The sequence below is a fragment of the Corvus cornix genome, chromosome 19, assembly GCF_000738735.6.
Source record: "Corvus cornix cornix isolate S_Up_H32 chromosome 19, ASM73873v5, whole genome shotgun sequence".
NCBI classification, from domain to species: domain Eukaryota; kingdom Metazoa; phylum Chordata; class Aves; order Passeriformes; family Corvidae; genus Corvus; species Corvus cornix.
Genome location: NC_046348.1, coordinates 9077557 through 9096464, shown reverse-complemented (window position 1 = coordinate 9096464; position 18908 = coordinate 9077557). Strand labels below are relative to the sequence as shown.

Here is an 18908-nt window from a genome sequence, read left to right as displayed (position 1 = left end):
GAGCTTATTTCTGAGTGCTCGGAGTCACCGTTGTGGCTGACACATGCATTCTGTTTATTTGGAGTGGTTTAGGGTCATAAAATTGGGATTTTTCAGGATTTCTAGAAGTATGAAGCACAAGGATGAATATTCTTTTTAGGTTAACTTGAGTTACTGATTGGACTGGGTTTGATGCAACAAATGAAAGTGTTTTACCCAAAAGCTGCCAGTTCCTGCAGACACCGAGGGAGAGAAGGAAGTTGAATTGTGTATCAAGGCAGAACTAATAAATCACAGTTTTTACTTTCCATGGTTTATTTCCAGTAAAAAACAGTGAGCATAGCGATATGATCACATTTTTAGATGGAAATAATGTATTTTGTGATTGTTGCCTAAGAAAGTGCTTTTTCGTTAATGAGATTTTTGTCACCAAGTCTTAGATGTCCCCAACACTGCAGTTTTCAGCCAACAAATGTGTGACCCAATTCAGCTTGGCCCTTTTCTTTTCATGCCTAGGGAAACATTTCGTAATCACCTGTAGTTATTCCCATTCAAAGCAACTTTTTGGATGTCAAAGGTATTGATCATTGCACCCATTAATCTTGATTTTTGGTAAGCTTTTTGTACAGGATCTGGACAGCAGCTGTGGTTTATAACTTAAATTTTAGATGGTTGGGGACAGTTCTAGTGAAGGCTTTAAAATCATATTCATTTTGCTGTCTCTAACATCATTTTATCCCCAGCTAATGGACAATCTGTTCATTCAGCCCATGAAGTTTCTTTCTGCTGCCCCTGCAGAGGGGAGGAAGGGCCAGATCCTCTGGGCTCCCCAAGAAGGGCATGGTTTGGGCACGAGGCCTTGAGGATGCAATGTGGGAACAAGTGGAACATAAAAACCTGTGGAGATGTCATTTTCACAATTTATAGATGAAATAAAGTGTGAAGAAATCAGCCCTAAGTTTTAGATATGATCAATAGTTGTGGAGCCTTGGTGTTTGAGCTTTGAGTTTGGTGTTGGAGGACGCCAGGACATCTTCATGATTGTCTGGAGTTCCACTTTCCATGGGAGCCTTGAGTTATGCAGACCAATGCAGTGAATAATTCTGGAAGCTGGGCTGAGCTTCTGAGGCCACCAGAGCAGGGAATTGTGCTGGGATCCCAATTCCTGTGGTGTCCTGTGGTCAGTGCAGAGCCTGACCTCGACGTGGCCTCCTGGGCTCCAGACAGGATTTCCAGGAGCATCCATACAAACCTCTCCATTCCTTGTGTCTGGTTTGGGAGGCAAGTTAAGTGTAGAAGTTTTCATGTCTATTCAGAGGTTGTTTAAATCATTCCTTCCTGGTTTTGGAAGGTTTGTGCCTCGTTTCCCCGGCAGGCTGAGGCACTGCCAAGAACTATATGTACAACAAACCCTGTGGGCAGCCAGGAAAGATGAGAATTATCCCCTATTTGATTTTTTTAGAGCTTCTGCTTCAATTGCCAATTTGTTAAGGCAAGTAAGTAGCCTTAGAGCCTCTGAAAAGGACATTTTGTTACAAAAGCTGCCTGATAGTCTTCTCCTACTGGATCAGCTTTTCCCAGTAGAAGCTTTTCTCTACGCTCAAATGCAGCATGGAGCGGTTTTCCAGCTGTAGGACTCGATCCTGGCTTCTCACCCATCTAGAGGGAGTGAAAGACACCCTATTCTTCAATACAAGCCCTTAAAACAAACTGAAAATACAATAATTAAAACAGTTCTGTAGCTGTAGCTACATCCACACTCAATTTGGGAGTAGGACCAGCTGTTAAATCAATGGGATGGGGCAGGTACGTTCCAATTTTAGTGTCAAAGAGGAAAGTTTTCAAATAAGATTCTCAATTAGTAAACAGCTAAGAAATGGTGCTGGTTTATAAATATCTGGGGTTTTTTTTTCTTTTAAATGTGGTAAATAAATGATCTGCTTTCCAGAAGTGTTGCTCATTCCAGCTTGGCAGCTGAGAGCTGTGAAGTGCAAGACATTGAAAATTTAAAATAATTACGCTTCCTTGGCTACAAAAGAGATTTTCCACCCATTAATAACGAGAAAATTAATGTTGGGCCAGCAGTAAAACAGAGTAAACTGTGTCCCCCTTGGGATGCCTGACTGCACCTTTAACAGACCTGAAATTGCTCTGATTATTTTAATGTTCTATATTGAAACGTGATGGTGGCCTTGAGTTAATAGTTAAAGAGGGTGAAATTGGAACATCTCTGCACAAATTTTTTCCCCATTGATCAGAGAAAGTGAGCAGGAAAACACTCACAGAGAGTAAAACAAGCTGTAATTATTTAATGACAGAATAGTTCTTTAGTTTTTCTGTTCATTTTCTTCTGGTTTTCAACTTGAATTATTGCTTTGGGAGACAAATACATTAAAATTAAGGCAGTTTAATGAGTTGCAGTTATAAATGTTGTGTCCCTGTGTCCCATGTCACCAGGAGGGGAGGAATCCTTGATGATTGATGGCTTGATCAAGTGTTGCATTTTGGGTTGGTTGTGAAGGAAGACCTGTAGCCATGGATTGTTTTAGGAGTTAGAAGAGTCATAGGGAGTTATTTATTCATAAAATAATATTTTATTTTGCTTCACTTTCTTTTGACTTCTTGGGATTTTAAAAATATTTATATTAAATGTTTACGTACTTGTGTTTATTTTGTGGTGAATTTTGCTAAAATCAGAATTTCATTATTTAGTTAAGGTTTTCTGAGACCCAGTTTTGTAACTGTAGCACATGGTCCGCTTGGAGTATCCAGGGGCCGAGCAGCTCTGATGTTTGGCTGTATTTTCACTTGCCTGGGAGAGGAGTTAAGTGAGTATAAATAAAGCTGCTGTTCTGGGTCGGGTCAGATGCTTCAGAAAACCATGGGCCTTATAAACTTTGTCACACAAGATATGAATGTGACTGCTCAGCCCAGGGAGCTGCAGTGGGACAGGAATCCTGTCCCAGTGAGCTTGTGGAAGGTGGGAATGCCAGGAAAAATCCATATGTGAACCAGGAGCGGCTCTAAGTCGCTGTGGTTCCCCTGAGCGCTCTGAGCCTCTAATTTGGGAACCTCCAAAGCTCAGTACCAGCCTTGTGTGGCATCCAAGTTCAGATTTCAAAACTGAAGTGTGAGAAGTTCATATTTTGAATCACTTTTTGGACAGACAGTGAGTTGGTGCAGTGGCTGGACTGGTCTGTCTGTGGCCAGGCATGGAAATGAAAGAGTTGCATTCCTGAATTCAGTCTATCCATGGATACGCGTTTCCTCCATGCAGACGGGTGCCTGATTCCCAGCACTCGTGCCCTTGGTGTTTTGAAAATAAATCCACCGTAGCCGGAAGGTGTTGAGTCCTTCAGTGAGTACTGGCAGGGTGACACAGTTTGGGGAGATGGAAACCCTTCTGTCCCTCGGAAAATTGAAGGGAAGCTCCTGGTGAAACTCCAAAGCTGTGCGGACCTCATTTATATGCACGCAATCAACAGCTCTGCAATTAGGGAGGTGTTATAAATAGGATGTGGTGGGGCTGCTCAGCTTCCCCAGCACTCTCTAATTTGCCCACGGGGCTGCCAGGAGCTCGGTGCCCGGAGAACTCTGTGTCCCATCAGCAGCTCCAGTCCCACCCTGCAGGCCAAGCCTCATCTGTCAGAGGTGGCCGGGAGCGAGGGGAGGAAGCTCCCAGATAAACACGGCGCAGCCTCAGCTCCTAATCGCTCCCGGCTTCCGCTTCCAGGCCCTATAATTAGAAGTCCTTCTTTTCCTTGTATTCCCAGTTGACGCAAATGCTTTTTGTGGCTTGGCACCTCATTTAGGGCGTGGGCTTAGTTTATGGCCAGGCCAGAGTCTGGTTTAGTCTTCTGATACTGCATAAATAGCTCTTAACCCACAGTCTACATCTGTACTGGTTTTTCCTTTTATGCATATATTCCTCGTGTTTTTAGTTCTATCCTGAAAGAAGCTGATTGTTTCCCAAACAGAATGCAGGAAAAGTAGGAAGCTGTAAATTAGGGCAGGTAAAACAAAGCTTTGCTGATTTTTTTTTTTCCCATCTAGGATATCTGTTTCTTTTAAGCTGGATTTTAATAATCTCTGTGGATTTAAAACAACCACACAGTAAAACAGTCATTAATTTAATCTGGCTGCACCCTCGCACTGTGGATAAGCAAAATCAGAATTTTTGCAGTGAGATATACACTAAATAAAGTCTGGTTTACACGTAAATTTCCACTGGGTCCTGTGTATGCAAGACTTCCAATGGATTTCAGCTGTTATCTGTTAAACAGGGATTAATGCCAGTTTGAAAAATAAGCAGGAAATCCTCAAGAATTATTCACTTTTCATCTCTGATTATTTATCCATAAAGTCCCTCATAAGAGAAAACATTTGGACTGAACTTAGCACAGCTTTAACCTGTATTTCCGTCTAAACAACTCTTTGGGAAAACTGTCACAAGGCCGCTTACAAAGCTTGAGTTGAAGTTTCCTGCACGTGAAAGTGAAAGTGAGGTAGGACCAGGATTCCAGTTCGTACTCCTCCACTGGGATTAGGTATTCTTGCTGGGATGCTGCAGAGAGATGGAGAGAGAAATGAAATGGCTGAGCTGTGATAATGGGAAACTGGGATTCTTCAGTATGAAGTAATGAGAGCTGGAAAATCCCACCACAAACCCCAGCCCAGTGTTCTGAAACACGGGTGATTTATTGTGTGAATAACAGGAGTGAGGAAGAGATTTCAAATGCTGATTTATAAATACACGTTCTTTCCCATCTGTGGTGTTGTGCTTGGGACCTCTGTGTTGATACAAGTCCTGCCAGAATATATTTGTACTTCAAGTGCAAATGTGGGTGTGAAAGGTCCTTCTTTAACTTACTGAAAAAGAGTCTCTAATACAAGTCAAAGGCCTGTTTTCCCTGGGCTTTCGTCTAATAAATGCATTTATTCCAAACAGTGCAGCCAGCAGGAGTTTAGCTTAGACACAAACTGCCAAATCAGATACCACCCATCTTTCTATTTTTAAGCCAATTCCTTTCCAGCCACAAATGTATTATCTTTCACCTCTGTACTCCTTCAAGTTAGCAAAAACAGAGAAAAGAAACCCCAAACCAAAACCAGAAAACCCAAAGGCAAAGCACACATGGAACCAGGAGTTGGGAGCATCATCTGGAACTGCTCAGAGCCGCAGGTAGACGAGTGAACGTCACGGCTGCGGCCGTTGGGATCTGAGGTGTCACTGAGGGAACAAACAGGGACCACCGTGGGCTCTGGGGGCTTGTGTGCTGCAGGTTGTGGTGTTTGTGGCCAGGGTGAGCCCTGTGGCCAGGGTGAGCCCTGCTCAGCCTACAGACAGGGCTGTAGGGTTGGGAAGAAGCCTGTGAGGAGCAGGGTGGGATGATACCCTCCTTGTGCCGCCCGCAGACACCTGCAGCTCTCGCCAGCGCTGGAAACCAGATCCCGCTGAGCTGAACACCATGGATTGCATGGACAACGCAGGATGGTGATCCCGGTGTTTTCACTGGCTCGGGATTATCACACAGCTTTTTATCTCCAGTTCCAGACAGATTTTTGGCGCATTTCGAGGTTTTTTTATGATCTTCTGTGCTCCGTGTGCTGGGATCCACACAAAGACCGCTCTGCTGGGATCTCTGGGTGCACTCAGCCACGGGTCTGTATTTATAAAAGACTTCTCAAGCCTTGGGGGAAGAAAAAATATCTGCTTGCAGAGCCTGTCTGCTCAGCATTGAGAGAAGTCTTATGGATCCATCTCCTCCAGCTTCTCCTTTTCCAAAGGTCCTTTCCATTGGGAATAAGAGCACAAAAGGACCCAAAGTACCCATCACTTCCATATAAAGCTGTCAAATGCATGAGGAGAGAAAAATTGTCAAATGCATGAGGAGAGAATTTATCTTCTCTGTGGGAACAGAGAAGATAAATTCTTACTGGGTTGAATTAGATCTTTTGGAATATCCTTGCTCCAGTAACAGCAGCAGCCTAATTCCAGCACACAAACCCCTCTTTGCTTCCAGCTTTCTCTGCTGGAAATGCTATATATTATTGAGGACCGCACACTTCACTAGAAGGGAAGTGTAGTTTGTGATGTTGCAGAACAGAATTAATGCAAATTGTGTGCATAATCCCACACGAAAGGCTTGGCTGCCTTGCACCAGAGCAACTTGAGCTGTATTTCCTATCAACACAGTCACTACAAATCAAGGAAATTGCCAGTTAAGCCAACATTAACATCCAGACCAACCTCAGCTCACATGCCTTACCGCCCAAACATAATACCCCAATGCTCTCCCGGGTTTCTCAGCTCCATAACAAACTCCCTTTCATTTCTAACACTCGGGGCCGGAGGAACAGCCAGGAACAGTAAAAGTGTGTCTGCTGGAGGGAATCTTGCTGAGCTCAGATGTGAGATGGTGCGTTTGTGTGAGCTGCAGGAAATGCCTGGGTGCAGCGTGGGTGGCCTTGCCGGGCCCAGGCCCTGCCAGCCTCAGTGGTCAAGCTGAGGGGAAGCTTGTAGGCAGTCTTGTCTCCAAGTGCAATTTGGATTTCTCTGGTTTTGTACCTTGCTGCTGGTGGGCCTCATCGCCTTGGAAGTGCTGTTTGCCTTCACAGGATCCCTCTTTCGGGAGATTTAAGAGAAGCTGAGGTGTGCCCTGTTGGTGCCATACAGGGTGCCATGTTGCCCTGGGTGGGGAGTCAGGATGTTGGGCCCACAAGGTCAAGCCTCTGGCCACTGAAATTTTTCTGTCTGGGCCTAAAGGACCCAATCTCTTGGATTCCAGGATTGCCAAGGAGGGAAAACACTCAGGGTACTGATCTAGTGATGTAGTGGTGGTCCAGTAGAAAAGCTAATTACACTTCATCTGTACTCTGCTGCTTGGTACACTTTTTCCAGGTTAATTCTAAATTTTTCCAAGTGTCATAAGGTAGGACTTCAGTGGTAACTTGTGAGAGGTTTCGAACGTGTCCTGTTGGTATCTGGGGCAGCAGAGGGAAAGACAATTCCTGGTGCCACCTGTGAGTTCACTAAGACAGCAAACACTCATTTATGGAAGAAATAAGATAACCATTTATTCTGTGAATAAGTGTCCTGTAAAACATGGGAACTGAGTTATCTTCCTGCAGAATAAAAGATTTCAGTTGTGCTTTATGTGGAGGATTGTTGCAACAGACCTGTGTGGGAACTCCTGGTTTTTCTTTAATACATGGGTACCTTGAAAATTATTCAGAATGTCACTGTTAAACTGCTAAAATTGCTTTGTACCTGATGTTAATTAAATGTCAGAGGTTTGGGTGATAATTTATTAAATTTCATTAATAACAGAAAAATAAATCTGTAGTTTGTAACTGTAGTCCTAAGTTCTGCCATGATGCTGTATTTTCCTCATATGTACAAAAATACTTGATTTTTGGTATTCAAATACGTTTGTAAATGTTTAAAAACTGGGTTATGGGCTGACACATTGTGGGATAAAAAAGCAAATAGCAAATGTAAGTTACTGTGGTTCTGCTGATCTTCTAATTGAATCATTTCAGTACCTCCACCAGTGACCTGTTTTCAATGAAGTTGGTACCTCATTTAATGTTTCATTTGAAAGCTCTCAACTCTGATTTGCTGACTTTCACCAATAAATCAGACAGTTTCTTTCATGATGTTTCTTCAGGATTGGTTTGCTATGGGCTCTTTTGGCTGGATTTCGATAATCTCTTCTTCCAAAAATTGTTACTGTGGAGACATCAATCTTTTTTAGACTGGCTCTTGCCCAGGGAAGAGCATTTTGGGGTTTCACTATAACATTCATCACTTCAATGCTTCATATTGGTTACACAGTTCTAAAATCTAGTTGGAATATTCAGAGTTTTCAGATGTTTTTATAGATTTGTGTTGTAAAGTTATCTTAATAATATATTAATACTTAAGTAGTAGTGATATGATACTTAAGTACTGTGAATATGATTTCAGTTGAAGTTCTGATTCATTTTTATGAGGTGAATCCCTTTCAGTTCAGTAATTATCTGTGTTTTCTTGTTTCCAAACCCCAAATGTAAGCCACATTCAGTGTTTTTTAAATAGACATTTTAAGCCTCTTCTTTTGCAGTGATTAATCTCTTGTGCTTTTGTGTTTCTTTTCTCTTTTTTTTTTTACCCAGGGATGTTGCTGGTCACCACTGACACGTTAGGCCATGATTTCCATGTTTTTCAAATCCTGACACATCCTTGGTCATCATCACAAAGTGCCGTCCATCATTTGTACACACTTCACAGGGGAGAGACTGAAGCCAAAGTAAGTTAAACTCTTTGCTGAAGAATAATCCCCAGACACCTTATACATTCTGTGTATGTTGGCACTTTAATGTTTGTTTCAGCACACAAAGAGCCTTTCTTGTGCTCCAGCCACAGAAGGGATAAGAGCAGAGCGTTTAACCTGGACAATAATAAATTCTTGCCCTTTGCAATGAGGTGCTGTCAGATTTATTCAGATCTGGCACTGCCTCCAAAGAGCCCTGATTATTGGCTGTGTTTGCACTTAACCTTTTCTCATGTAACATGTTCAGCATTTGTCTCGTGCCTGTGAAGGAACTGTCAGCGTTTGCTTGACTCTGATGGTAAAAGCCACAGACAGACAATTAAAGAGTTGAAAGGAAGAGTTAATCAAAAGGCTGTGATTAACTTTTCTTACCAAGGTGGGGGAACCTGCAGAGACTTCCCAGTTTAACTTCCCAGTTGAAAAATCCCCCTCTCAGAGATGGAAAACTAAGGATATTATCCAAGGGTGGAAAAGTCTGCAATTGTATTTTAAACAATGCTCAGTAAAGTGATTTGCTGGTGGAGGGGGAAAAGCGAGCTGGCTCTCACTGCCGTGGCTGTGGCTGTGGCTGTGGCTGTGGCTGTGGCTGTGGCTGTGGCTGTGGCAGCAGCACGTTCTGCTCGAGTCCTTGGCGGCGACGCTTTTGGGCACCAACAGAGCCTCACCTTTGGAGCACTGAGTAACTGCTGAGGAACCTGCTTTAAATACAGGAATAAAAATGTCACCACAGGGTAAGAAATGGGTATTGCACTTGCTGATGCAATTACACACAGAAAGCACAGACTTGTGACAGCCTGGCAGACGTAAAGCACTGTGACAGGGAGAGCCTGGGGCTCTGTGATTATGACCCTGGCACTGGGAGCTCGGGTGGTTCTGGTACCCTGATTACAGTTCCTTCAAACCTTTTTTTTTTCCCTATGAGTTGAGCAGTTTCCTTTTAAGTTTCTTGCCATACCTTTGTAACAAGTAGAATGTGAAAGCTTTATTGAACGTAGCAGTGGCTGATAAAGTTTTGATCTGGGTGAATTTGCTTTACTGATATTTTAAATACTCTAAAGCTTTCCTGCTACCATTCTGGAGAAGTGTAATTGCTGTTAGAGGCAATGGTTTACTGTAAGAAGGAATAACCAATCTGGAAAGTGAGAGGAAATTAGAAAAAACTGTTCAATTGGGATAATATATATAGTACTAACAAGTAATTTTTATAAATACTACAAAGAGCAATGAGATCTGTGTGTATACACATACTCTGCCATCTACTTGGGCATGTTCTATAATGTGTTTAATGTTTTAGAGTTATTTTTGTTCTCCCTTCATACAAAGACTCAATATTGAAGCCCAAAGCACAGGACTTCAGTCATGAGGAACAAAGATGTTCTTCTGGTTTTTACAGCTGATAAATTTGTTTTCAAGGCACACATTGGAAACCAAACAGAGCATGTTTTAGAGAAGAAACCCTTATTGATACATGGTTTTTTGGGATATAGTATTAGCATCTCTGTGAAAGCATTGCATTAAAATTCTCAGAATCAACATAGTAAAATTTTTTCCTAGTTTGCCACACAGTTTTCATTTGGGATGTGAACAGTATAGCTTTTGGAATGGCATAAAATGGAGAAAATTCTAACCAGTCTGAGGTGTGTTGGTGGATTTCACAACTCCCTAGATAATTAAACAATATTGCTTTGGTACCTGTGATTCTCAACACACATAATTTGAAATTTTTATTTAGTAAGATGGATTGTTTTACTTTTTTCTTTTGGAATAACAGCACTTGTAGCTGTTCAGTGAGAGGAGAGTTTGCTGGTGCTGCTCTTTTGTTGTGTGAATTTCACGTATGAGGAGCATTAGACAAGAATTTTGCAGACTGTTCAATATAAAACTCTCAGTGCAGCCCACACTGGGAGCCTCTGTACCTCCTTTCTGGTTAGAACAGTATTTATACATTTGCTACCAGCCCTTTTTCCTTTTTTCTTTTTTTTCCCCCTGGTTTAAAACTAACTGTGAATCAAGGCCAATGGTCTTAAAGGTCACCTTCTGTACTGGAGCTATAAAAAGTTCTAATTTGTGTTGATGGACATGAGTGATTATCAGTGTCAGAATTTGTTTAGCTAGTACCCATTATAAATTGTTTAAACATCATCATTATGGCCCATTATATGTGGGATTTTAATGTCCATGCTGAAATCAGCTTTTGTATGTGAGATATTGGCTGACAGAGCTTCACCCCACATTTCCCAAAATCTTTATGTGATTCGGATGAAGATGGGGTGGAATGGAAGGTGGACTGCTGCCTCAGAAGGGAATTGTGAAGACAACGACCATGGAAGAATGTGAAGTGCTCAGATAATTCACTGACTCCCAAGGTCACAACGTTCAAAGTCGCTTTCCCGCAAACACAGACTGAAGTCCCTGTTTCGGTTATATCAGATTAAGATCTTTTAGCTTTTAAGTGCCACTGGTACTTTAGATTTTATATTTTTTTGCCTTGAGAGGACAAAGAGCAGCACTGAGTAACACCAGGAAGGTCCATTGCAAGCACTGGTTGTGTTTAACTGAGCCAGAGAGAGAACTGAACCTCTCAGAGAATCTGTGCTTGCACAGTTCAGCTCTAAAGAGGAGAAATGTGCACATGTATGTGCTGCACATTTTGGTTAAGGATACATTTTCTTGTCCTCCAGCTCTTGCATTGTGAGGTGACATTTAATGCACTCATATTTTTACCCAAGAGCATTCTGGAAGGTTTTTAATGAAGGCATAGCATGTTCTGAACTGAGGAAGCCCATTTACTTGCGGATGAAAGTTAGCCTGTCACCTGATGATCCTTTCTCTTTGATCTGAAATTGTAAACAGCAAAAACAAAATCCCTGAAAACAGCATTATCTCAGCCTAGGACAAATAAACGTAACGATAGCATCAGCGGGCTGCTGGCCAGCTCCTCTGTAATCCTTTACTCTGTCAGACGTTTGTTATTCCCACTCCCAAACTGCAGCTAGAACTGACTTCAGTCGGAGAGGGTAAACAGAGGGAATGATAAAAACATTCCAGCCTGCGGAACACGCACGATTTGCCGCTTTTCCAGGGAACGCGCGAGTGTTTCGGTGACGTGACCACAGAGACTGTTCCAGGTTGTGTCACGTCCTGTGCCCAGGTAGCAGCAAAGTGTTGGAACAACTTCCAAACGTTGGATGTGAACCTCCATGGCCACGAGGAATTCCTTCCTGTCTTTTGACATGCTCATAGTTGCAATTATTGAAACAGTTTCTGGAAGAGAAACTTTGCTATTTCTAGGGAAGAAGCTGGGGATGGGCTTGGAATAATGAAGATTGATTTGGGGAAGTTGATCGGTCTCAGATGAGAGCTGACAAGAAGGAGCTGCTGCAATTAGAAGTAGTTTGGCTGCCTTGAGGAGACAGAGCCCTGAGCAGCGGTGTTTGCAGGCTCAGTTATTAGTAGAGAGCTCAGCTCTGGTTAAAGGCCCCACGTGAATTTCTCACTGTGCCCACATTCTGCTCTTGCTTTTACACAAAACTGAGATCAGTGTTGAGGACTTGCGGAGACAGAGTTGGGTCTGTGTGTGTCTGATAAATCATATCATGTAGACCATGATTTTATTATTTTTTCATTTATGTTTGTTGCTACATCATTTCCTTAATTTTCTCAACCAAAAAAATTCACATACAGACTGGTTTTCTAATTTATTTTGACCCTTACCTCCTCAGGACTGCTGCTCTTTTTCATTGTTTAATGATACTGGTTTTTTCTTTCTGCCATCTCCCTGCACAGCATAATTAAATAGTTGAGTCCTGTGCTTCAAGTCAGGGTGTTTTTTCTCTGTGACACTGCACAGTGATCATGAACAGGTCATGTTCCTGTTCCAGCAGTGCTGGTCCTACTCTCAATGTTTAATTAAATGCAGTGAAATGCACAAGAATATACAGATTGCACCTGGTGTAACTCCACACAACTGACAGAGGGGTGGTAAGAAGAAAAAAAGAGTGCCAGGAAGATCAAAATGTGGTTTATTTCTTGATGTTATTATTAAAGTACAACGTTCAGCATTGTGAGGTTGGTTTTCTAGCTGCTGCCTGATTTACCTGGACACAGTCCTGTGCCATGTGCTCTGTACTGACCCTGTTTGAGCAGGGAGGTTGGACCAGATGAGCCTCTGTGGCCCCTTCCAACCCAACCCATTCTGTGATTCTGTGATTCTGTAGTATGAGAAATGATTTTTTTGATCTGTACAGTCTTGAAAGCTGATCCTCAGTAGAGCTGTTGACATGTGACGTGTCCTTGGAGGACTTTGTGTGTTAAATTACCTGACTGTGTCACTCGGGGCAGGCTCTGAGCAGTAGCTACATTGCTGGAGGATTTTATATCATAGTGGTAGAAACACAGGGAAATAGAAATGTGGAAGTTAGAGAGAAGCCTAGAAGAGTAATTGGAGGAAGACAGGAGAGGACAGGAAACATGTTGACCTTTTGGAGCAAGTCCAGAGGAGGCCACAATGTTTAGAGGGCTGGAGCCCCTCTCATATGAGGAAAGGCTGAGAGAATTGAGATTGTTCAGCCTGGAAAAGAGGAGGCTTTGAAACGGTGTACTTGTGGCCTTCCAGTACCTGAAGGAAGCCTGCAAGAAAGATGGAGAGAGTCTAGGACTGAAAAGAATTTGAAAATATCTTAAGGGTTCCCAAATTAAACAAAATCAGGTCTGTAATTCCCTGTACTGGTCCAGACAGAAGAGGATAGATGAAATTTTAAAATACAGACGTGAATATTAAATGTGACATTGACCTTGAGCTATAGAATAAACTTTGCATCGTGAGAGATCTGGCGTACTTTGTCCTTTATTAACATATATCTGTAAACACTATGGGGTCTTGATTGATCTTTGGTATCTAAACATTACATCACAATTAACAACAAATCCAGAAATCTATTATAAATACATGAAATATTAGTACATTAACCTAAAGAACAGCAATAAATTGCAACGCTTAGCATAAACTTGAAAACCACTAATGGGCCACTGTGCAGTTTGTTTATACTCTGAGCAGTCAAGAACTCGGCGTAATGTACAGGAACGTGGTGGGGAACAGCACGGCCCAGGGCATAATTTATAGGGGTTTATTCATGGACACAGCTGATTTTTTGAAGTAGTTTCTGAGACTGCTATGATTAGCATTGTCCTTTCAGCCTGGTCCATGCCTTCTTCCAGTTCTCCTGGAGAGTTCTGGGCTCCTTCGTGTTGCACAGATGGTTTTCTGCTGGTTCGATGTGAGTGTGTTTAATTCATGCCCTTGGAATTGGAAATATTCTCTGAATCACCTCCTTGAACTTTCTGTGGTTCTGCTGCTCCTCATGTATCTGAAAGACAAACGAGGCCGTGTTTGAGACCAGTAAGCAATAGGTGAATCACGGGTAACAGCAGCTTCCAAAATACTCTTTGTCACTGCTGAGTAGGGTTTCATAGCTCTGTTCTATAAATCTTAATTCATTGCACACTCCTCTGTCAAAAATTTTTTCCTTGTTATTACTGAGCATTAAAACCCTTCTGCCTGTGTGGTTTCAGCCATGTTTTAGGCAATCATGGCCACGATGCCCACTCTGACTGCAGCGAGTGTTTGTGAGCGCTGTTTTAAAGAGAGCATTTGGGATTATGGAGTTCCACACTTTCTTCCTGTAGATCAGGAATACTTTTTTTCTGTGTAATGTTTACACTGAGGAAAAAAACATCCTGTAGTGATTGTTTCCCTGTTTCTTGGCTGGGATTATCATTTGCCAGGGCTGTTGTATGTAGTTTTTGAAACAACGTGACCCTCAGGGTGCCAACTGGAAACTGAGTATTAAAGTAGAAACACACAGTTCTGTTACACAGTACAGTGAGATGGAGTTTTTTCTCTGTCATCTCATAGTTCTGTTGTAACTGAGAATGGCAATTCTGTACACAGTTCACGTGTTTGATTTTCACCAGAAGAATTTGCCACTTTAACACCAAGTACTGAAATACTCTTGATGCCATCATTTTTCCCTGATTCCACGGCTTTAGGGGTTTTTTTGAGCCCTTACTAATCCCTGTGGGGTCTCTAATCCTTTCTGAGCAATCTATTAAGGTGAAACACTTTGTAAGCAAACTCGGAGCTCTGAGTGCTGCGACTGTAGGTCAGTAAGGGCTGAATGCTGGAAGTGCAAAAGCTGTCAGGTTTTGGGGGGCTCTCTGACCTGCATCGTTGGCGGCTCGTTTAGGGATGTCACCAGGATTGAAAGGAGCAGGTGTGTAGTGCTGGGCTTTAGTTTATCTCTGTAACGTTGGTGAAGCATTTTGTGTCCTGACAGTCCGTCAACCAAATATCTTGTCACAAGTCACAAGACTTAAATCCTTTTTTTATCTCTGAGGCTTCAGGGCTCCGTTGGAAACTTGCACTTTGATGAATACTTTGCTGCTTTTGTCTGGAATAGCTGGAGTGCATTTCTGGAATATTTGTCAAGATTTTATCAGTGTTTACTCCAATTTAAGTACCTAGTGTATTGTAAAACTGGCTTCAGTGAGATCTTAAAGAATTTTTTTTTTGGTTTATGCTGTTTAATAATATAATGAAAACTAATCCTTCATCTGTATGTTTGTTTGCTGTGGTAAATCCCACTTGTGTCCATGGTTCCTTTTAGTCAGCTTTTACCTTTAAAAACATTTTTGGAAGAATTGTTTTAGGACTTTTTTTCTCTATGATAAATCATTTTAACTTCGACTACTTGTTTTCTTGAGTTGCCTGCCAGGATGGGCTTGGAAACAAACTTTAATCTCTCTTTTAAAGCATTCCTTCAGGAACAAGAATTTGCTTTCCATCAAAGCATTGTGTAAAGCACACTTAAAAGAGAATTAAATCCTTCTGGACTTTGTATCTGAGATCTATGCAAGGAGTAACTGTGGTGGAAAATGTTTAACTGTATTTTTATATTTGCTTCAAAACTTAGCATTTTAAGCTAAAATAAGACTTGTGCCAGTATTAGTCAAAATCAGGCCCAGTGGTGAGATCTCTCTCTTTTCTTCTCATCCCTCCCTTTTCCCCTTTTTGGGCAATCTCTAAAGATTAAACAAGCAAATACAAAACACGTAATTGAAACAATTTCCCAGCTCTTTTTAGAACTAAATTCTATTTGAAAACTACACCAAGATCTTGCGGCTTTCTGCAGCACTTTGCAGCATGGTTTGTTTGCATAATCTCAGGATATTTTGAAAAGTACATAAAATTTGGAACTGTGAATTGCAGTGCAGCTTATAATATACACTGAACACTAAGTTCATTGATAAAGGCACCAAAATTCAAGTTATTGCCTAAACTTGAGGGATTTTTTCCCCATTTTGAGTTCAGATTTGCGTTTAAGACATGAGTGCTCTGTTGGAGGTGTGCGCGTTGGTGGCTTCATTCCCATGTCGCCCCTGTTTTCCAGGTACAGGATATCTCCTTCAGCCACGACTGCCGCTGGGTGGTGGTCAGCACCCTCCGAGGCACTTCCCATGTTTTTCCCATCAATCCCTACGGAGGCCAGCCCTGTGTCAGGACTCACATGTCCCCACGGGTGGTCAATCGCATGAGCCGCTTCCAGAAGAGCGCGGGGCTGGAGGAGATTGAGCAGGAGCTGACGTCGAAGCAGGGAGGACGCTGCAGCCCCGTGCCTGGCCTGTCAAGCAGCCCCTCTGGCTCACCTCTCCATGGTAAATCCACTTTCTTCCTTTCTTTCCATCGTGAAGATAATATGAATTTCATAAAATGAGGTGCTGTAGGCATTGTGCAAAAATATGTGATGTATGCAGATATTACAGGAATGAGCCAAGGTGGAAACACTTCAGGAAGACAGTTCTAGTTTTGCAGCTTGCTTAAGTAAACGATGCTATCACAGGTGTGTTAATAATTTCCACTCTAAACTGACGGGTTGGGGGTCTTTAGGTTTCAAGTTTTGTTTCTATGTAGCACACAGTCAGTAAACTGCTCTGTATTTATTGCCTAAAATTCTCATTGCTCATCGGCCTTGATGAGCATGAAGCACATCTGGGTATCTACAATAAATACTGCTCGAGGAGAAATGCGGGAACAAGGCAGTGGGAAGCTGATGGCACAGATTTTTGTCCATTTTTTTTGTGTGTGTGGGAACAATGTGACAAATGATGTGCAAAAGTGAAAGATCTGTAAGAACTGATCTGTCTATCCTGCTCCTGTGGTGGACGTGCTTTGGAGAAACTCGAAGGATGTGAAGGGGAGCCTCAAAAAATGTTCAAAAATTATCATTGTCACAGCTTTTCCAGTTTTGTCTTTTATTTCAGCCCTGCTCTTTCTGTGCTAGAAGCCATTTTGTTTGCATTCAGGATTTGCTGCATCCTTATGCTCCCTTTCTGTTGAGAGTAAGTCACAAGTTCCATGGAAGTGGAAGTTTGAGTAGCAGTTTTTTTGAGGTAGCCACCCTTTCCCACTCTGAGAGTACTAAAAATGGCCAGGAACAGTCCCTCTTCCCTAATTATGAGCAGGATTAGGAGCTCTTGTGAAAGCCCAACTATGTGCTGGGCTTTCTGCTATAGAGAGAACCTTTGTGGGATTTCTGAATCAAAGGAACTGTTTTATGACTTGGTGATTATTAAGGGAACCAGACTTGCCTCAGAAGCAGCCTCTGTATTTTCGCCTTTCTTTGGACTTTTCTGAACAAAGGTTTGTGCGTGGCTGTTCTGGAGCCATCCTCTTCTGCCTGGAGCCACTGGAAGGCACCCAAAACGTGCTCTGAACTTTCTTCCTCCTTGGAGACAGTTGTGTATCTACCATTTTACTTCCTCTCATCTCTGTACAGCAGCTCAGCCTGAAACAGGCTGGGGAGTGCTCCGAAGGTTCGCTATGGCACATCCAACCCCTTTTAACTGTGGACATCATGGAGAGGAGAGGAAGGAACTGTCAGTTTGTGTGGCTATCACCCATCCAGTTCTATTTTCTGTCAAGGGAAATTGCAGTAAGTTGTTGCCTTTACAGTACTCTGAAGAATCAGCAGTTTCAGGATGCTCAGTGGTGGAGGTAGGAGACAGGCATGCATGGACGAGTTACTGAGGGAAAGGCAGCAGCTTTTAGGGGAGTGTCTCAAGAGTTCTGAGGCTTCAGTTTGCAAATGTCTGTCTTGAAAGATAATAAATCAGATTTCTTTCAAGATCTCTGTGCAGTCATCACTGCTTGAAAAATTAACTCTGTTTAAACAATTGTCTCCACTGGAAGTCTGCACATGGGTGCTGAGAATTAAGGCAGGAAGGTGACTTAGATTCCTGGAGGACTTCACGCAGATTGTACTCATCACTTCCTCAGTGCAGAAGTTGGACATGTGCTAGGACTGTGTGTTGGTAACTTGCAAAACTTCATATGAACATTTTCCATGAGAAATTTGTGGGGATTGTATAGAGGAGTTAACAGAGTTGTCTTTTAAAAAATTAGGAGAAAAAATAAAATAGTTGTGTTTGAAAGAGTCCATTTGGTAAAGTACTGTAATATTTTCAGTAATTTTATTGCTGCTTTTTCATTTCAGTAATCTTTCAGTTCCCCTGGCTGAAGGCAGGCAGGATATTGAGCCCTATTCTAAGCTTTTTATAAAAAGCCATTTATCATCAACTTGTAAAAAACCCCTGAAGTTCAGAGCGACTTTCAGCAGAGGGATTGTGTGTGTGTTGTGTGCCTGTGTGTGGCAGCAGGATTAGCCAGAGACCGATGATTATTTTAATTTGTGAGCTAAGATGTGTTTACTTAGATTGTAACAGCTCCTTACCATATTATAATGTTAAATTATTGTTGTTTGGAGGAGTCACGGCAGTCTGGTGACAGAAGTGTAAACGAGTACTCGAAACAGAAAAGAGCAGTTCTGGGTTCAATTCTTTGTTTTACTTCTCACTCGCTCTGCAGCCCTTGGTGAATTTTATTCAGCTGATTTTGTCTGTCAGCTTTCTGCTGTGTGACAACAATAATAATCCCTGTGTTCCCCGTGTGTGGAATGACTTTAATTTTGTAGCTCTCTTCAAGAAGAATAACTGTTATGTTCCTTAATCACCCCTCTAAGTGCGGCTGATTATAATGGAAATAAAGCCAAAGACCATGTCCTGGAGAGCACCATTGCTCTGGGACAAGGTGTTGATTAAGTGACTGATTCAGAGAAGATTGTGGCAAACTGGAGGATTTTTCCGTGCGGAGTCATGTCATCACGATTTTTCCTCTTACATCTTTTCCAATTTTCAGTAAACCCTACGTTAAAAAAACCTGCTCTTAATCCTTTTGCTGATACTCCTTTTGCGTTACAGTATCATTGCTACAGCCTTAGGCCGAAAGACTGCAGTGGCTTATCTTCCCCTTTGATTGGCAGTTGTAACTTATTGATGGTAATTTGCGATTAGCTTTTGTTCTTGTAAATATTTTCAGCGTTCAGGCTCTGTCATGTTTTTCTCGCTTGTTTTTTTGCCTCCTGGTTTCAAAATGAAACTGTTTGCTGTGTATATAGTAGCAAGGCAATCTATTTACATTGTGTTGGAGCACCCCAGGACTGTTTACCCGCACAATGTCAGCCTTTACTGGGGGTAGGGATGATTTCATTTCCAAATGAA

General features: G+C 42.1%; 1 protein-coding gene across 1 annotated transcript in view; it reads left to right on the top strand.

The window, feature by feature from the left end:
- BCAS3 (BCAS3 microtubule associated cell migration factor) overlaps window positions 1-18908 on the top strand; it is a 300122-nt gene that overhangs the window by 65728 nt on the left and 215486 nt on the right. The window contains 2 exon segments of the mRNA XM_039562815.1: window positions 8137-8270; window positions 15743-16007. Of these exon segments, the coding sequence (XP_039418749.1) occupies window positions 8137-8270; window positions 15743-16007 (399 nt within the window).